We start from the raw sequence: 19,818 nt of genomic DNA, 5'->3' as shown, positions 1-19,818 counted from the left end.
TAGATGCTGTATTAGGGAACTCGCCTCCCCCCTAACTAGCTCTTTTAACCTTATAAATTTCTCAACTTCGTGCAAGTTTTTGTTCTTGTGTACCAAGTTTCCAAACATATCTGAAAAGGCTGTCCACTGTGCTATATTTCCAAAAAAGGGATGAATTTCAATTTCTTTTAATTTTAATGTGCTATCCGTGCTTTTGTCTTCATTAATTTCTTTCATTTTACGTAAAAACCGTCCTTCTACCTCCTCCAACATTTGCCCTATTTCGTTCTCAGTGCTAAAGGGGTCTTTTTCCAAGGTTTTTATACTCTCCTTTATTTCCTCAAACTTCCCATCTAAGAATTTCTTCGCTTCCGGCGCCTCTAGTCCTACGTGAAAATCTCCACTAATCTGCCTGCCAAATCTTTCGGCCTTGGCTATTACCGTATTTCTTTTCTTTTCCCACCTATGCCTGGCTTCGTCTTGAAATGGGGATGTGGCTGACATGCTTGTCTCCATTGGAGCTGATGGTACGTGTTTTTTAGGTTTGTACCTAGCTAGGCAAGTCATTATATCCCCTCTAACCTTCATCACGTTCGCCCACACGTTCTTTTGGAAATAGTCTACCTCGCCAAGACTTTTCTTGTTGTCCTCTAGGATCTCATGCCTTTTTTCGAATTTTTCCCAGAGCTTCTCTAGTTCTGCTAAGTGCTGTGAGTTTTCACACAACGTTTTCTCTCCTAAATTTGTTATATTTTCAATCTCCCTATAAATCGTCTGCTGCTCTACTAAGAGATCTTTTAATTGATCCCTTGTCAACACCATCTTGTCACCTTTGGTATTCTTATTTTTTTAAACAAAAAGTTTTTTTTTTATTTATTTACAATATTAATTGTTTTTTTTTTCCAAGTTATTAATAGTTGTTTTTTTGCGTCCAAACCTTGTAGGGCTTAGCTTCCGCTGCTTCTTCGTCTCTCTTGCGGCCCAAACCTTAGGGATCTGGTCTGTTGTCTTCGTTCTTCGACCCAAACCTTGTAGGGATTTGGGACCTGATGTCGTCCTTCTTCGGCCCAAACCTTGTAGGGATTTGGGACCTGCTTTCTTCTCTCGCTTCTCTCTTCTTCGTCCTTCGGCGGCCCAAACCTTGTAAGGGATCTTTGGGAACCGCTCTTCTTTGACCCTCTTGCTTCTTCGTCCTTCGGCGGCCCAAACCTTGTAAGGGATCTTTGGGAACCGCTTTTCTTTCACCCTCTTGCTTCTTCGTCCTTCGGCGGCCCAAACCTTGTAAGGGATCTTTGGGACCGCTCTTCTTCGACCCTCTTGGTCCAAACCTGGTAGCGGTTTGCAGGGGTCTTCCTTCTGGTTTATCGGCCCAAACTTATCAGAAGTTTGGCAACCGATTTTAGTTTCGTCTTTACTAGACTCTGTATTCTTTCCCTTCCTACTTTAAAGGCTATGGCCTTAATGGTTCGGCTTTTGTTTTCGCCTTAAATTTTCATTTTTTGATTCTGACACCTTTCGGTATCTAGTTCGGATGGGCCCGCTATTGCCGACCTCGCCGTTTCCTTGCTCGAAGGACCAAAATGTAAATAGTTCCTTGCTATACAGCTAGGAACTATTCACTATCAGAGGCTACACTTTATCCCGTGTAGAGCGTCTCTGAGAGAACAAAAAAGGAAACAAACCAATGCTTAAATTTCCAATTTCATTCTGATTTTATTTCTGAAATTCCTTCAGTATTTATACAATTTTTGTCTTATTTACTAGGTTTTTTCTTATGTACTTATAATTCAATATTTGACTCTTTCTTATTTTCTAAACATTGTACTTACTCTAATTTTACATTTTTCGTCTTATTCTATCCTAACGGTGTCAAGTGGATTTCCCCTCCATATGTATATTTCAAGCCTTTCTTAAACGCAGTGTGCACCCACCCTTAAACGCTGTCGCGGTCCTATTTGCCTATGCATTTTCTGTTATCTACTATGCGTTGGTCTGTACCACTGCTGCATGCGGCTATTTTTAGACCGAGATTTGTTGTTTAGCCTATCTACTGCTTGTGCTCCCTATGCTAACTTCTGAGCTCTTGTTCACTTTTGTGAACAAACAATCTGTGGCACAAAAACCACACGCCAGTTTGAAAGCAACGCACAGTTTCAGGGTTAAGGCTTTGCCACTGAAAATTAAAAACTTGTTCACTTAATTCGGATTTAATGTGATAAATACACACCATGAGGAAGGAGATGTTGATATATGTACATACATATGTACAACAGATAATTGGCGTCCATTTCAAAGTTTTTTCCCCTCTGCTATTATTTTTATTCACTACACCCACAGCGATTAACATCTTTATGTTGCTTTTTATGGACAAACAAAGATATGCCTAATTGCTGCGCTGGCGATTAATGCAATTTATTAGCTTAGCATTATGGATAGTCAATAAAGTTGACATTTCGCCGAGCAGAAATGATAATGACGTGCGGATACAGTGCCCGCTCCAATCATTGAACACGAGGAGGTTTTGAAATATTAGGAATACTCGCATTCAAATCGTAGTTAATCGTGTATAATATTTCTAATATTTCTGAAATACTTTTCATCTTATTATAAATGCAGCTTTTTATGCACCCTTCCTTTACTGAACAAATAATTGATTAGGAATTACTATCTACAGTGTGAAAAATAGATAAATAATGTTATTGGTATTATTTATTAAAAACCGTATTCAATTCCTCACAATTAATGCATAATATCTGATTCTTTGGATTTCTTTTTTCACAAGTTGCTTACACTGAGGTGGCACTGTAAATGAAAAACTCAAATATTGTTGTGCACACGAGTATGTGCAATTGATTTTATTTATTGTTGATTCTTTACACCCGTAATCGCTATAATTGGAATATATTTGCATATACTTATAGAATATCTTACGCAAAAACGTGTGTACATTTCAAAGCGCACAAATTGTGTTGCCGGACAACTTTTGATTGTGTGGAGTCTTGAACTTGTTAATACATAGATCAAATGTGTGGACCCTTATGGTCTTAGCATGTCATAACAGAGACCCAAACACACACACACACACACACACACACACACACACACACACGCACACACATGTATTGATGCCACTCACAAAGACCAATTGTGAGGCGTAACTGTTGCTGCAACAGAGACTAGCACCTAGTCCGAGACAACGAGCATGCGGCGGCTCATTTGCATAACACAGAAAATGCATTTATGCTGCCACACAACCACACACATGCGAACACATATGTGTGTTATATGTATGTGTGTGTGTGTGTGAAGATTGGGACAAACCGGCAGAAGAGGGATCAACTTGTCGCTTTGTGGCAGCATGGGAAGTGTGTGCCACGATGCGAGTGTTGATGTATCGAATGGTTTTTTGTTGATTACATATTAATTATGTCACGCAGTCAGTTGGGCAGACTATCCACGTCCAAGTCCACACATAACAGCAGAGCAGCCCCAAATGAGCAAAGCGTAACGGTGGCGTCTGACAGACATTTTAGCATCGTTTAACGTTTGTTAAGCCTTACTGTCTCCATTGGAGATGACGGGCGGTAGAGTGAATGTAAACGTGAAATTGGGCGTGAATAGTTAGCAGAAGCCGTGATTGTGGTGAGGTGCATGGTAGTTGTCACAAAAGATACCCTTAACCCAACCCGTTTCGGCTTTTTTAGGAGAGATTTTCAGAATGTTATTTTCAAATGGGAAGAGTTCCATTATATATGGCTTGATAATACTTAAAGCACAAGGTAAGGTTAGAAGAGGTTAGTTTAGGTTATGTTTGGCAAAAGTAAATTAACTATGGGCTGTTCGGATAGATTATATTTGGGATTAGGATTGGATTGGGCTAGAATAATGAGCGGATAAATCGTCTTTAATTTAAAGGAAATCAGATTATTTTCATGATATTAAAATTTGCTTCAACAGCATATTAGTATGCTGTAGTATGCGGGAAGGACAATTCTAAAAAAATTGAAGTTTCCAATCAACTGAGGTCAATCGATTTTTGTGCCTAGCCTTCACCACTATTTAAATTTTCAAAGTAGTAACAGCGGTGAGAGGTGGTGTGCACTTTTCAACTCACTAATGGTGTTTCCTCAAAATATGTTGCAGTGCCTTTTCATCCTTCTTCGAGCATTCTTCGAGCACTCTTCATGAATGATATGTTTTTGGCAATTTTCGAATTCCTTCCATACAAGTACTCTCAGGAGGAAACAATATGTCATGCAATAGGACAGACTGGTGTTGATTGATAACTTAGTGAGACTGGCATTAGGTATTAAAAATGTTGGTCAAATTACAGTTGATGCTTCAATATCCAAGTTCTAATCAACACCCTAGTTGTACAATCTACAGCCTACATGTGACCATAATTCGTGGAAGTGGACTCATCTCCGTTTCCGTTATGAGCCGCCTGCCAATTGGCTATATGATGAGGATGAAACAAAAGAAGCCACCACGCAGTTGTCTGGTTAGATGACGTGCTGTTGTATAAGCCAGATTGTGAGCTGAATGCGCAATCGAGAATGAGGCTTTTCTCACTGACGTCATTGAGAGGGATTGACAGCGTAACTCATTTCTGTTGGCAAGAAGACGCAAGCACTTCTAGATTTTGGTATCTTTTATATATTCTTTGTTTCTATTAATACAGGCGGCAACTTCTACAACTTGCATCAATGCGTTTGTACATTATCGTTATCGTCATTATTATTATTTTTTTTTAATTTTTTGGCGCTACAACTAGCGTAGAGTTTCTGTACACACACAGTAATTACCACAGCAGACATACACGATAGATATAGTAGAGTGGGGGGAAGCGATGAGAAAAGATGCAGATACAATTCGTGTCGTTTTAGTCTCGTTAGCGATTTGGTGGCGCCTCAATGGAAGTGATGGAAATCGTGGAAGTCGTGGTGATGATGATGGAACGGATCGAACGGATGGTATGCCTTGATAATTGGCGCCGGATGGTACGTCTTGATGATGGGATGCACCACAGTCTTGACCACTGGCACCACCAGCGGCTTAATAATGTGATGTGGCACGCTGTGCACCACCGTGGAGCTCTGATGTGAAATGGCCGCGGGCACATGCACGATCTTGGCCACATGCAGCGGTTCGTGGTGGTGGTGCGGGAAGAATGGGTAATCCGGATAGTGGTGATGATGTCCGTGCAGAAAACCAGGACGTGCCATGGCCAGCGCACAAAGTGAGAGCAGCGGCAGTATCTGGGATTTAAGGCTTCATTTGATATCCTAAGTTGCGTTCAATGTAAAAAGACTTACCACTTTTAACATGATGTGAGAGAGATAGCGGGAGGTATGTACTTAATCGCCTGTTATGCTGCCGACACGTGACGCGACTATGTTGAAGATTTGAAACTGATGCCACCAGCGTGTCTGGCAGTGCCTTTTATACACTTGCACTTATTTCTATTAGCCACATTGCTGCAGCTGCAACCGTAATGGCGACTGCATCGGCAACTGCAACGGCAACGGCAACGGCAACTTCAACTGGTGCCAAATGCCGCCACCGTCAGCGATTGTTGGCCGCTGCATTCGCTGCCACTCAGATGCTCTCATTGTTTGTTTCGATTACCAACTCCAACGCCGCCAACATCAGCCACTTGCCATATCCGTTTTGCCGTTGGTTGCGCTGCCGGCGCCGCCGCCGCCACCGGCCCCGGCACATGGCCACCTTGCATGCAACTTTGCATCCGCAGTTGCTACCGCTGCCGTCGCTGTCGCTGTCGCCGTCTAAGTCGTCTTCGGCTCTGCTGCCACGACTATAATTGCCGTTGTTGCCGCTCGTTGGATTGTTGCTGTATTTTCAAATGTGGCTGCTTGTCTGTGTTTTTTTTTTTTTTTTGTCTTCTCATACAGTTTTGTCAAACGTGGCAATTGTTTGTCTACTCTCGCGTTTGCCATCGACCCTTCTATTTTACTTTGAACTATGCAGCGAATACACTGCCACTAAACATATAGCAACTATGGCTTAATAGATTCGATAGAAGTTTCAACCATCATACAACTTACACTCAATGGTAGATAATGAGAAGAGTTACTTTGCATCATTTTTAACTGAAATGAATGCTTGCAATGTGAAGAGGATTCTCCTGTCAAAATTTGATAGAAATGAGTGTAACTCGATCAAAAATTCTACAAGGATGTAGAATGTCAGGCTGTTGCTGATAGGCAAAAGCTTCTCATAGCCTGTAGAAGAAGAACATTGTCTAACAGTGGCGAACATTGTGTAAGAAAGAGAAGTTACAATCTGGTAGAGAGGTGTTCTATGGTCTTAGATTATAATAATTTCATATACTATATCAAATCTTAAGTCCGATGGAAAGTCCGGTAAGTTGTTAATAGCCCACTGCTAACATTTTTGTTTAGGTATTCGAATGCGCTTCCCTCATATGAGTTTTTGTAAAAGGGTTGGTAAGAAAATAAGGAGGAAAAGAGATGTTTGGAATGCCAGTGTGAAAGCTAATGGTTCCTTGTTTGTAGCTGTCGGGTTCTTAATTATGTATATAGTAGTTATATATGTGGGGATTGGCAAAATGTTTTCTAAAGGGACGTCACTCTCAGTACCAAAATTAATTATCTTCCTATACTTGTATAAGGTACTTACTGAATTTTTATGTTAATTGAAATCGTGGAAGAGGGGAACTACAAGAGGGGTAAACAAGAATCGGGTGCGCACGACTCTAACATTTCGCTCCTTTTTAATCGACTCATACTATAATGCAAACTTCAGACTAGGGTTCTTGCTCTTCAATGCTCTTCCTATTTGCAAACTCTGTGTTTTCAGTCTTTATTGTTTCTGTGTGCCTTTTGTATGAGCCCTGCATGGTTGTTGTTACGATTTTGTTGTAACTACAACAATTGCAATCGGTAATTGTTGTCAGCATTAGAGACGCGCGATGCTCGCTTCTGCCGCTTATATATTTGAATCGCAATTTTCGCCTCAATGTCTTTCAGACTAGCTGGCGGTGCAACTGTCTGGCTATGTGTTTTATACCGTTAATATGTCTTATTAAAGCTGCTGGCTCTGTCACAGCCCAGCACAGCGCAGCGCAGCACAGCCGGCGTTGCTTGCAACACATGCAACATAATTTATGCCAGTGTTACATTTGGCCGCAACGACCTTGAAGCTTGAAAATTGTTGTTGTTGAGCAGACAAAAAATTGTATTTGTGTTTTTGTTTCTTTGTTTTGTTTGGCTATTAGTCGCAACTTTTCGCAAAAGCCACGGAAATTCACACTTGGAGATTTTGTTTTATTTACGTATAGTATGTTCGGTAGCTGTTTTTATAATTTTCGTGCTGCTCACATGAAATTATCTTTTGGTGGCAGCGCTCAGCGTTATCTTCTTGACAATATGTGAAAACAAAAAAAAAAAAAAACACTCGAAAATTCTTAGATAATTAGCTTGAGAATTGGTGTTGTACTCGTACTATAAGAGTTCGCCCAATTGTGTGAAAAAAAGTATACAAATATGTGGACATACATATAGCCTCGATTCGATTTTGCATAAATCTTGAGCCTCTCAGTATGTGCTCTTTAATACGAGTATGTTATGAGCACATAGCACGCAGCCCAGTTGGCCAGTTGGCAAGAAGATTAGCTTGCCTTTAGCTGCAGGCATCAATAGAAGCAACAGCAACAACAATGATAATAATAATAATAACAACAACAACAAGTGGCTCTAATTGCAAGCCGTGGTTCTTTGTGGTGCTGTTTGCTTTCCTAACGAGCACATGAAAATCATCGAGATTGCTTTAATTTTTTTCTTCATGTCATGTCTGCCAACACACTACAAACAGCAACTGCTTTAAACATACATACTTGTATGTACGTAATAAAGATCTATGGCTTCATTTGTTGCCGCCGCACAGTGGGACTTATTCCTAAAAAATCAAAGAGTTGGTACATTTAGTTGATTTTTAAAGAAGGTCAATTCGTTTTTCCCAACTCCTTAAACACATTCCTTGAACTGAACATATTTTGTAAGAGATGTATTTGAACTCAAGAGTTGGGCCCTAATGATATAGATATTCTACTCGATATTGTTCGTCATCTAATGTCTCCGAGCACATTATGCGCAAATAAAACTTTATCGGTCTATCGAATCTGCATCACTTTCTTCAATATTTTCAAGATTTTCAAGTTGGAAAAACACGAACTTAAAACAGTTTATAGAGATTTTCAAAAACATACTGAAGTTTGGAATATACTTGTAGTACAAACAAGCAACTATTTTCAGATTTATTGGTAAAGATTTCACTTTATTTTCCTTCTGACTGTAGATAGGATGTTTTATTTATGTAATCATTTGATAAAATTTAATTTCAATTTATTTTCTGTCCACTGTGCGCAGTTGCTGCGCTGCATTCGGCAAATGTTACAAATGTTTGCATTGATATTTATGCTCGGCCTGCGCAGCGTCATGCACATGGCGAAAAGTTCATGAACAGACGGAATATAGCCTGCTTGCACAGATTGTTCAGTTCAGAGTTTCTGCAATAAACTAGAACACTTGAGAGCGAGCTCATTAGAATGTTGGCTAAATGCGGTGACAAGACAAGCGACAAGTGCGGCGAGTGGCAAGCGAATAAATGTCAACGGCTCTTTAATAGCACGCAGACATGTCACATCAATAGAAAGAGTAATAGGTGTTTGAAATTTAAACGAGCAAGTAGGAGTTTGTTTGCTGACACTCATAAATTAATCAAGCCAGCAGTTATTTGCATTTTGTGATCGGATTGTGGTTGTGAAGCAATTCGTTTGGGCTCAGTTTGAAATCGGAGCTGCGGTCAGTTAGACTAGGGGCCAATCTAAACACACCCTGAATTAATTCAACTGCGCTTATCTGGACCAGGAAGCGTTGCATCTGCAAGCGTCTTGGGAGAAAACTCGTTGCAGCGTGGCAAAGTGCTTTGTTGCATGCAAGATATTTAAGACAAATATTTTGCAAGCGTTTGTTTTTTCTTTTCGTATTCATTTAGTTTATTGGGCGCCGCCGTTGCTCTGTCGAAATGGGGTTTCTGCTAAACAGTTTACTGGGTTAGTAGTGCGGCGAGTTTATCGCGCCATTGTGGCCGAACTAGTCTCTTTGCGGCTCAGATTAGTCACCTGTTGTGCGATACATATGTACTATATGTACATACTACATATATGTGCTGCTGTTTAATTGCTTGCCATGTTTTCGTAAGTGGCTACTGCAGTAGCTAATCTGTTGGCCACATCTGCCACACGTATATAATGCGCATACGCTCCGTATGCCGTATGCCGTACGCCATGTGACACCAACACTGCCGTGTTCGCGATCTAAACTCTTTCAATGTTATTGCAATCAAGTAGCACAAATAAACTGGCAGTACTGCAATAATCATGACAAAGCGCATGGCTAACTGCGAACATCCGCTGGCCATCGAGGCTCTCAAATGTGCGCGGTAACATGCCAAAGCCGAACTGATAGACAGTTTTGACCTTAGCTGCAATGAAAAACAAACATTTACCGATACAGTAAACGCTCCCATTCGTACACACATTGTACTCTATTTTACTGGGATAAGTTCCGACTGCGAGTTTGATAACGAGCCTTGGAAAATATGACAAAAACACTTATTGATTTGCTGTGCTCCCCACTAGCTGAATGAGGTTTGTTTAAAAAGATTATTGCAGAATAATTAATGAATTGCTACGAATGCTTAATATTATGGAAAAAACGACACTAAGTATTTTATTAATAAATTGCTCCATTACAGACAAAAAGGATATATTTACAAATTCTTAATTACTTAAAAAAAAAGCTTGCTTTTGAGTGATTCATTAAAAAATGAGATAGTTATAAGTTCAGCTATATTCTAATTTTATTTAATTTCAACACAGAGACTAAAGCCTGGCTAGATTGAATGGAAATTGAAGTTTTTCTTTAATTTGATCGAAAAGAGATTACGGCTTAAATAAAATATACTGCTTGGAAATTGAAAAGTAAATAGTTATTTGCATAAATAATGGGGTGGTTTAAGAAGTCGACCTTTATTACAATGAATTATCTTCAATGGCCAACAATTTCAGAGTCATGAATTTTTCATATTCTTCAGCAACTTGTGTGTGTGGGCTTCAGGTCGTCATAATAGCCCTACACTGTACTTTATTTTGCAAGACAGTCGCTGGCCAGCTGTGAAGTTTTGCAAAACTTATCGCTTAAGCTTTAACTGTGCTAACTATATCAAGTATACGCCATGGTGGTACGGTGTCCGCAATTGTAATTGCAAGTATTCGAGCCAAATGTGCACTAAAATGAATTTTATGCAGCACTTTTAATATTGTTTCAAATTGCTAGCAGACGGGATTGACTGACTGACTGACTGACTGACTTACTTACTATTTTGTGGCATGCAGCTGCAAACACAACAATTTCGCTGCAAATAAATAGGTATAGTATGTGTGGGTTTCGGGCTTGCGTAACAGTTTTTCAGGCTTAATTTGTTTGGGCATGCCATTGAATGACCGCCGCCTGCTGACTGACTAACTGTCCAACTGACTGACTGACTAACTGACTGACATATGATTGACTGTGTCAGCCGCACCACGACAGTTAAACTTTACTGTCTGCTGTGAAAATTTGGCGAGACTGGCGTCTCGGACACGTACACAGTTTTTGACAACAATTTAACAAATAGAATTTAATTTGAAACAATTCAAGAGTGGCAACAATATTACACCACAATATTTAAAGCTATTAAAATTTGATTAGAAATAATACGTAGCTACTACATTGTTATAAGGATTTTCTCAGCACGCTATGCGTAATTAAAAAGCCATCAAATATATATGTGTATACATAGATTCTGTTTATTTTTGCAAACAGAATTGCGCAGAACCTGAAAATAATGTTCAGACAGATTTCAACGACATGCTTTGGTTTGTGGTTTTCAAATATTTGGCTTCCGGCTATAGGATTTGACATGTTGCTTATTGGTTGGTTTGATTTTGGCAAATTAGTGGAAATGTACATGACTCAGCAACACGATGTCACGCCCTGGCAGCTTTTTGAAGCAATCATACATACTCGTACGTAGTTGTATGTTGTATGTTTGTATATGTCATGAACGATTTCCACATGCCCATTAAAAATGCGAAGAAAGTAGCCTACATTAAATAGTCAATGCTTATGTTTGTCTTTAAAAAATCAATTCGAGATGATGAATATAAAAAGTTAGAGCAACTTTTAGACCTCTCCGACTAAGCAGTATGACTGAGCTATAGCGTTGATTTTTGTTAGGTGTTCAAATGAAGCAATAATTTATATATGAACAGATTAGTCGGAGACGCCTTCTTTAATGAAATTCAAGGAAACAGTATTAAAACAAGACAATTTATTGGAGGTAGTAGGTGGCTATTGGAACTTAAAAATTGTAAATACTATAGATAATGCAATGTAATTATGTCATGGGCGATTGGTATTCGAATTTTGATTTATTAAATAAATAAATAAACCGTATATTGGCAATAAAAATGTGAAACTAAACACATAATAAATTTCATGAAATTAACAATTTTCACTTCAATTCAACAAAGCAGCATCAATATTGTTTAAAGAAGAGAAGCTGCTTTCTTTTTGAATTCACATCTAATAATAAAAACAAAAAACCAATTAGTTCAATTATGGTTCAGTATTAAAATTAGAAAATGGCGTCATAAGAGCAATTAGTTATGAATTAATAACGTTTTAATAAATATTCACAGAACGATGATTTTACGCTTCGGTGAATCAATTTCGAGCTGTTTCCAAACATTTTCGCCTCGTACCCCGGCCACAAAATAGTTGCTTATCTAAATACCAAGCACCGGTTGTGTTCTTGCCCCATGGCTGTCAGTTGTAAACAATTCTTTCGCATTGTTGACGACCCGACCTTCAAGCCAATTAAGTTTAGAAAAATGACAAAAGCAACACAGACAGGTACAGCATAGTGGCAACAAGGTGGCTGGCCATTGGTGACGTCGAGTTGCTACCACTTGCTCATAAGTGAACCCACAACCCACTATTAGTCAAATGTTTTCAATTAAAGGCGAATTTAGAGCTGGCGCTTAAACATTATTATAAATAATCGTCAGCTCATTGCCGTGAAAGTCGTCAGTCCACCAACTGGTTTCGTATGCGATATGCGAATACTTACTTGCCTTATGTTAATTGTCGGCGATTTGTCGTTGTTTTTGTCTTTGTTGGTGCTGCAATTGTTATTGTTATGCAAGCCATCAATCCAGCTAACCAGCAGCCAGCCAGTCAGCCAGGCCGATAGAATTGTCTAGAGACCAGCACGAGTGTGTGGGCTGGCACTGGGGCTGGGCGCGTCTGGCGTAGAGATGGAACTCATAGCGAACGGTTTGCATAACACGACCCAGCACAAATTTTGTGGCAGCCACCTGGGTCGCCAAAAGTGACTATAGATCATCAATAGCTCAATACCTATTTAAAAAGGAAGGCAAGTATCCTTTTAAAAGGCGCTTCGAAAAAATTTAAACATTTGAAATTATTTGACCATTGTATACTCGTATAATAATATAATAAGAACAGAAGGTCTCTAATTCGCTTTTGATAGTAAAGAATTTTGCAGATGCTTAAAACAGACCGTAAAAACAAAGATTTTAGACTTAACTCAACAGTTATGTACCCAATGGATGGCCGGAGTTATGAGTAAACATTAAGACTTCATCGGCATCAGATAAAAGTAGATCAAAACCGCCAACGCTACGAGTATATCAGAAATTGGTTGATGTTGCTAAGCCGAAAGAAACTTTCCAAAATATTTATTTATTTTCTTCATCAATGGCCTTAATGAATAAAAAATCTTTTTTGTAAAGACGAAAATCGAATATAGTAACTAGTTTGAATACATATAGTACAACCTGAATGATTTAACAAAAGTCATATTAAAAATGGTGGGACACTGGGTTGCAATCCGCAGAAAATGTTTTGTCCAACAAATTGTTGGAGTTGGCCAACATTTTCTTTGCAGCGTTGAAAACACGATCCTCGTCCATCACTAGAGTGGCGCTGCTGAGGCGTACATTACCCTCTCGGCCAGTGTCCAAAGAGAAAACAAGATTTGCGGCACATGCGAAATGTGTTACAGCCCGGATTTTGCGATGTGAGCACAGGAATTTAGAAATAACCCAAACAATGCCTTCAGCGAGCACATGAGGTAGCCGAAAATAGCTAAAGATATATCGCTATCGCCTGGCAACATTTTTTTGGCGGAAACAAAAGAATTTTAAGGCTGCTCGAAACTGTGTCTGAATTATGTCGCCAGATCGCCATAATCATTAATCACGTTAAAAACTGCTGACAAATCGACATAACGGCAAGAAGTCGACATCGAAATCGGCGGCAGCGGCAGCGACTACGGCAGTGGCAGCAGCAGCAGCAGCAGCCGCAGTCGTAATAACAATAACAGTAGATATAACGCTCATATATAGTATGTACCTACTACGAGTAGATGTATTGTTAGAGTCTGCAGCAGCTGCGAAAAAGTCGCTTGAGCAATAGCCTTTGCTTATTACAAAAGCGGAACTGGCTTGGATACTCATACTCATACTTATAGTATATCGGCAGTTCGTATGTCGCGCTATTTACAAATAAGTCCGGCGGTTCTATGTGGGCTGGGTACATAAGCCAAAGTGTTGCAAGCCAGGGATTATTTGTTTATTTTTTGTATGGCCAGACAATAGTGCCCGATTAGCATAAGACATGCGGGAATAATTCCACACGAGGTTACACTATCCATGAAGCAAAGACAACTCTTACAAGAATGAAACCAAGTTTTTAAAGCGTATGTCTTGGAAAATGGAAAAGTTCGAGTTTCAAGAAAGCAAAGGTATGAAACGAGGATAGGTACAGAGTGTTTGTCTTTTTAAAAATATATATGATGAGCTATATCGCTGAATGCTTTTCAACGATTTGAAGGGCATAAGAAGCTTGTCGGCGTTAGATTACACTATTTTCATATTCTTGATCGTATTTCGGATCTATCTCTTATTTTGTTAATGTGCACCGATTTTTAAAAACAAATTTCCACAATTTGCAAACGTTGTTTGGGCTTAGATCTCTTCATTAACTTATTCTACTGAAATGAAAACTTCAAAATGGTTATACATATGTAGTTGCTAATATGTTATATATGTACTTGTATATGTAGAATTCATATTATTACTCTGATTTGTTTGACCAATTTATGTGCTTTTGGTAGGGCAGTCATGCATTGAACTTGTGTTGTTCCTTCTTTTATTCTTTTCTAGCTTATACAAGTTTTGAAATGCAGAAAAGTTTGAAATACAAGTATATGTGTTCATTATAAAAAAGTTTAGATGTTTCTTCAAATCATTCAATTAATTATTTGGCAACAAACTTTTTGTAATCACATGATTCTTCAATTAGTTTTGTCTTACGTAATATTTTCAACTCATTTCGTTTGGAAGACTTATATATTTCCGAAGTATAGCTATTAATATTTGTTTTCCTGTCATTTGAGAGAGTGATTATATGAATTTATGTACGTGGTATTATGCTTCCTTTCAAAAATTGGTTGAATCGCCTCAATGTAAGAAGTTCACTATTATTGGTATCTTTATGGCATCTTTACGGGTTCTTTTGTTGATGAGTGTACGAAATTACCTCACATTATTTTCAATTTGTTCACTATGCCTACGTGATTGGCAATTGTAACTACCAGCCGCGTGCCTTTCTCAATTCTTTCGAAATTGCAGAAAACAAGACCTTGAATATTGAAGATACTCGTTCGTATGGACAGTAAAGGAATCATAACACACCAAGAGCAGAGCAGAGCAGACCACGCCAGACCAGACCAGACGAGACCAGGCCTTCAGAGCACAGAAACTGTTTCATTAACTCGAAACAAGTCCGCCTTGCCTCCCCATAGCCCACTGCCACCAGGTAATGCCAAGACAAATGCGTACACCAGCCATGACATGCAAGCAAAGTGCGTGCACATGAACTTGGACTACTTGGCCATAACATAACTGCGGTCTTGGTCGCTGCGGTCGTTAACGCGCCTGCGCGGCAGTGAAAATTGCAGCGCATGCGTGCCTCTGTGTTTTGTTGTGGATGTCGCTGGTCGCTGGTCGCTGGTCGGTGGTCGTGTGCGTGCATGTGCCAAACACGAACTCGAATTTTCACGGTCAACTTTGGGGAAAATGACAGCAGAGAAGTGTAAAATTTGTTGTGCACGAGTGCGAGTGCGAGTGCAAGCCAGACCGCGCGACTGAACGTGTCATGCCACATCGAGAGCCATAGGCACGGTGTGATGCAAGTGGCGGCGACTGCCAACTGCCAACTGACCAACTGGCCGAGTGACCAAGTGGCCACATATCTGCCTCTGACTAGCGCAATTGAGTGACTAAGCCGACGTAGACACCATGCTGTGCGGGGAGGGGACTCTACAGTTTATTTTGACGGGTTTTTATTTTTATTTTTCTTTGTGGCGCTTGAGACTAATGGGCTTGCAGTCGTCGTCGCTGGCCGTCGTTTGATGATTGGGGCTGTGGCTCCAACTTTAACTCGAGCTTTGCTTTGGAAAAATGAAAACGAAAGTGTTGTTGTTGTTGTTTGTATAGTTGCTGCGACGGCAGGGAACACTGTCGTTGCCCGACAAGCGATTTTTCACTAACAGACGAAGCCTATAGTAGTATTTAAAGCTACACTTCGACAAATGACTTCCCTTAAGTTCAATATTCACTTTTTGCTTATTTAGGAACCCAAATCCGACCTTTTATAGCGAATGCCTGTATTTTAGCAACGTTTAAGCCCACAGCGACTAAATATATAATATTAAGTATACGCATTACGAGTTTATTTTAATCTTTGGATATTCCTCCCCCATCCATATTGTATTTGATGAATATTGTGCACAATTCCAAAGTTAAATAATAAATCCGTCAACGAAAAGCTATTGCCAAAGCTATTAGCCATTCTTCGTTGCATTATAAATTCCTTTCATTCTTTAATGTACTTCTTCATCTAAACTATGTATTTATGTTACCTTTGTTATACTCCTTTTTTGAGTCAATATTTGTGCGTGTTTTTCTCAGTGTAATCGTTGCACATGCAAACTTTTGGCACCTTACCCCTACACACACATACTCGGACACACACATACCACAAGCTGCACAATTGGCGGGGCACTGAGCCGTTGGCGTTTGTTTTTCAAGCTTTTCTTAACGATGTTGAAAAAAATTATTATTATTGTATTTTGTGCACTTTTTGGCGTTTTTGAATTCGCTTTATTTTTTTTTTGTAATTTTTTTTTTTGTATTTCGCGTGTTTTCTGCATGTGTTTGTTTGGGTTTTGGCTTAGTTTTTCGGGTATAAAAGAGCGCGTTAAGTCTAAGTCAGCAACACAAATCGTCCAAGCGTCAACACAGACCTACTGTACACTTAGTAGCATTTAAAGTCAGGACTTGCAAGGATTATAAAAATGTACAAGTTGGTGAGTGTCCAAGCTGAAGGCTTTGCGATAAATTGCAATTCTACAGAGATCATTCTCAACATTCCAGGTGGTGTTGTCCGCTTTGCTCGCCGTAGCTGCTGCCCGCCCGGGTTACTTGGAGTCGGGACCTTTGCTGCACACCTATGCTGCGCCTGCCATTATTCACGAGCCCGCCCTGGCAAAGATAGGCAGCATTGTGAAGACAATTCCAACGGCTGTGTCTCATCAGAGCATTAGCCAGGTGCACAGTTCGGCGCACATTGTGCAGCCAATTATTGCACCGGTGGTGAAGACTTATGCTGCCCCGGTTATACATGCGGCCCCCATTCTAAAGACCTACTCGGCGCCGGCTCTGCACACAACGCTGCTATCGCCCTCGTGGTCCGGCCATGGCTGGGCTCCGTCCTGGTAAGCTCCGACTCCGGTAATCATTGGCATTGGCAACTGGACGACGGTACTGTGAGAGTGAGAATTTTGAGAGAGTGATTGTCAGTTGTGACGGTTTTAATACGTTACTCTGGCCTCGATCTGAAGGAGATTTGTTCTCTTTTTCTGCATTTTTGTTTTCTTGTCTATGCTTATTTCGACTGATGTAAATAAAGTACATTATATAATCGAACCTTATAATTGTAGATTTATTTCGTATTATGTAAGCCAAAAGAGCCACTTCTGTTGCTTGAATCCGAGAATAATATCTGAAATGGGGTCAGCTGAAGGCGTCAAAAATCTTTAATACCTATATATTGCTTGGTTTAGTAATTTAATCTAATTAATTTAGATAGAACAATTTTGAAAAATATATTGGGAAGTTGGATTCCGCGTTTGCTTGTTTGGAGTATTTCTGTATAAATTCTGGAGAGTTTCTATTTGTAAAAGATAAACCCACCACTACACTTCACCGACTTCACCGAATTTAAAAGAGTAAACAAATGAAAAACAAGAAAGGAATGCTAAAGTCGAGCAGACTAAACTCTTAAATACCCTGTACCATCCCACAAACAAAAAAAATTGGTTTAATTTAATTAATTAAATTGATCGATTTAATTAATGAAATTAATTAATTAAATAATCAGAAAAAATGAACAAACTCGTTCTTTCTCGGGCTTAGGAGAATCTGGATACCAAGTTTGGTCATTCTAGCTCTTTTACTTTCTGAGATCGTTGCGTTCATACAGACAGACAGACGGATAGACGGACATGGCTATATCGACTCGCCTTGTTATCCTGATCAAGAATATATACACTTTGTGCGGTCTGCCACGCCTCCTTCTGTGTGTTCCACTCGCACAAAACTAATGTACGCTTTTACCCTTTGGGAACAGGGTATAAATATATATAATGTTGAGGCACAGAGCGTTTTCGAATGCGTTTTTATTAGTATATGGTTATTGTCTGAAGCGCGCCTTGGACACGACAATTAAGGCACCAACTAGTTTCTATTTCAATGCATATGTGTTTATTTTGCCACGCAGGGCCATGTACTTGTATGTTCGACTATGAACCGAAAGAAATTAGCCAATTAAAAGGCATCCAACTCGAATATTTAAATTATATACAGGAAATAAAAGGGCGTTGCCTGACGGCTACAAAAAGGATAACAAAGTGAAATGTCCAAAGAGAACAATAAGAAAATTAGTCGAGGCGATCAAAGCAAATATTTATTGAGTTGTTATGAATTATTGAGCGTTTCTTGCTTAGCAGAGAGTAACAGAGAGAGAAATTAAGACGACCTAAAAGGAAGGAAGAATTGACACCACCGACAATCAATTTATGAAGGAACACAATTCCATGGAAAGTTCTCTGATCAGTCAGCGAAAGAAGATTAATGCGCAGAAGTCTGCTTGAGTAGGGCGGCAAACCGAGTTGGGTTGGGATCCCAGCTTAAATCATAAAAAGCAAGAAGAGGGAATTTTTTCTGAAGAGACTCAATTCGACGAGATTTCGATTTCTGAAACTCAATTTGTGTTCGCCACTTGACTAGTTTTCAACTTCAGCAAAATAGCACTAAAAAGCAATTAAGGTTAAGGCACGTAATTAAATTTTTTAACAATCACATTTTATTCGCAACTAAATTCAATTGTGTACATGAGAATATTGGGTTTTTAGTCCGTCCAACCAGTTCGTCAGTTCGTTAAATGTTTACCATCCAGCGTTGTAGACAACAGGCGAGCCGATGGTCTTCAGCACGGGGGTAGCAGCATAGGTGCTGTGCACCAGAGGGGCAGCGGCATAGCTGGTGTGCACCACAGGGGCAGCAACGGTCTTAACGATGGGAGCAGGGGCGGCCACGTAGCTGGTGACAACTGGAGCAGCATAGGTCTTTACAACCGGCGCCACAACATCTTGAACGACATGTGCCGAGCTGTGCACTTGGCTAAGGCTCTGATGGGACACGGCCGTGGGAATGCTCTTCACGACAGCACCAACCTTGGCCAGGACGGGCTCCTGCACAGCGTATGTGGCGGGCGCTGAGTAGACGAGGGGCGCGGATTCGTAGAGATGTCCGGGACGAGCGGCAGCTACGGCGAGGAGAGCAGACAACACCACCTATGGATGGGGATGAAGCCGTTAGTTGAAGGATCTTTCGTTGGAAGCAGTCAGCAGTACTCACCAATTTGAACATTTTGAAGGGGTTTTTGTTGTTTTGTTGGTCTGTGTTGTGCTTGGGAAGCTAAATAAGTTGACTGATAATGGACTGGCATTGTGCGCTGGCTTATATACCAAAAATTTAAAACGCTGCTGCTACGATTTTCGTCGACGTCACTGACGCAGTAAAAGAGAAGTTTAATTAAAATATTTAAGTGCGCCGCTGCCGACGCAAAATAATATAACTCTTGTACTGCAAACATGAACACAATAAAGCATGAGACTTGAAATTGAAATCGAAACCGAACCAAAGCAAACCGAACCGAACCGAACCAAACCGAAGCGTTGACCCTGAAAGAACACACGTCCAGAGCTCTTCCAAATTACGCATTCAAAGTGCAAGTAATGCAGCGAACTGAAGCTGCAGCCACAGAGTAATTGCTACACTTAAAGGGCCCGAGTGCGTCATCGCTCAATAGTGGAATTAATAAAAGGTTTCTAATGGCCACAGAGCTGGCAATAGACCAACAACCAGTTTGTGGACAGCTGAGCCGCCCACCGACGCTAATTGCTTATTGATCGATGCTGCCTTTACGAGAGAATCTAAATCTGTGCGATATGAGTCTCATTTTTGGCCGCGCTATGCGCTGTGTGTGTGTTGGTGCGAGCATTGTGTCGTGTGATTGAAGGCTAAAACGTACGAAGGCTTTT

At 40.1% G+C, this 19,818-nt stretch overlaps 3 protein-coding genes across 3 annotated transcripts; 1 reads left to right on the top strand and 2 right to left on the bottom strand.

Moving 5' to 3' along the window:
* Nucleotides 1-4,889: 4,889 nt before the first annotated feature.
* LOC115633023 (uncharacterized histidine-rich protein DDB_G0274557) lies at nt 4,890-5,455 on the bottom strand. The gene is made up of 2 exons (XM_030530347.1): nt 5,295-5,455; nt 4,890-5,237 (listed from the first exon to the last, which is right to left on the bottom strand). Exons 1-2 carry the CDS (start codon nt 5,304-5,306, stop codon nt 4,890-4,892), a joined length of 360 nt encoding a protein of 119 aa, XP_030386207.1. The 5' UTR covers nt 5,307-5,455.
* An 11,054-nt stretch (nt 5,456-16,509) lies between these two features.
* LOC115632159 (neuropeptide-like 3) lies at nt 16,510-16,933 on the top strand. Its single transcript, XM_030529187.1, has 2 exons — nt 16,510-16,521; nt 16,589-16,933. Exons 1-2 carry the CDS (start codon nt 16,510-16,512, stop codon nt 16,931-16,933), a joined length of 357 nt encoding a protein of 118 aa, XP_030385047.1.
* Nucleotides 16,934-18,660: 1,727 nt separating this feature from the next.
* On the bottom strand, nt 18,661-19,144 carry LOC115632621 (neuropeptide-like 3). Its single transcript, XM_030529849.1, has 2 exons — nt 19,133-19,144; nt 18,661-19,068 (listed from the first exon to the last, which is right to left on the bottom strand). The coding sequence occupies exons 1-2, from the start codon at nt 19,142-19,144 to the stop codon at nt 18,661-18,663; spliced, it is 420 nt and encodes a 139-aa protein (XP_030385709.1).
* Between the last annotated feature and the right edge of the window lie 674 nt (nt 19,145-19,818).

This window comes from Scaptodrosophila lebanonensis, unplaced genomic scaffold (assembly GCF_003285725.1).
Source record: "Scaptodrosophila lebanonensis strain 11010-0011.00,11010-0021.00 unplaced genomic scaffold, SlebRS2 tig00001415-arrow-pilon, whole genome shotgun sequence".
NCBI lineage: Eukaryota > Metazoa > Arthropoda > Insecta > Diptera > Drosophilidae > Scaptodrosophila > Scaptodrosophila lebanonensis.
Note: the sequence above shows the minus strand (reverse complement) of the source record. Positions and strands in the feature narration are given on the sequence as shown.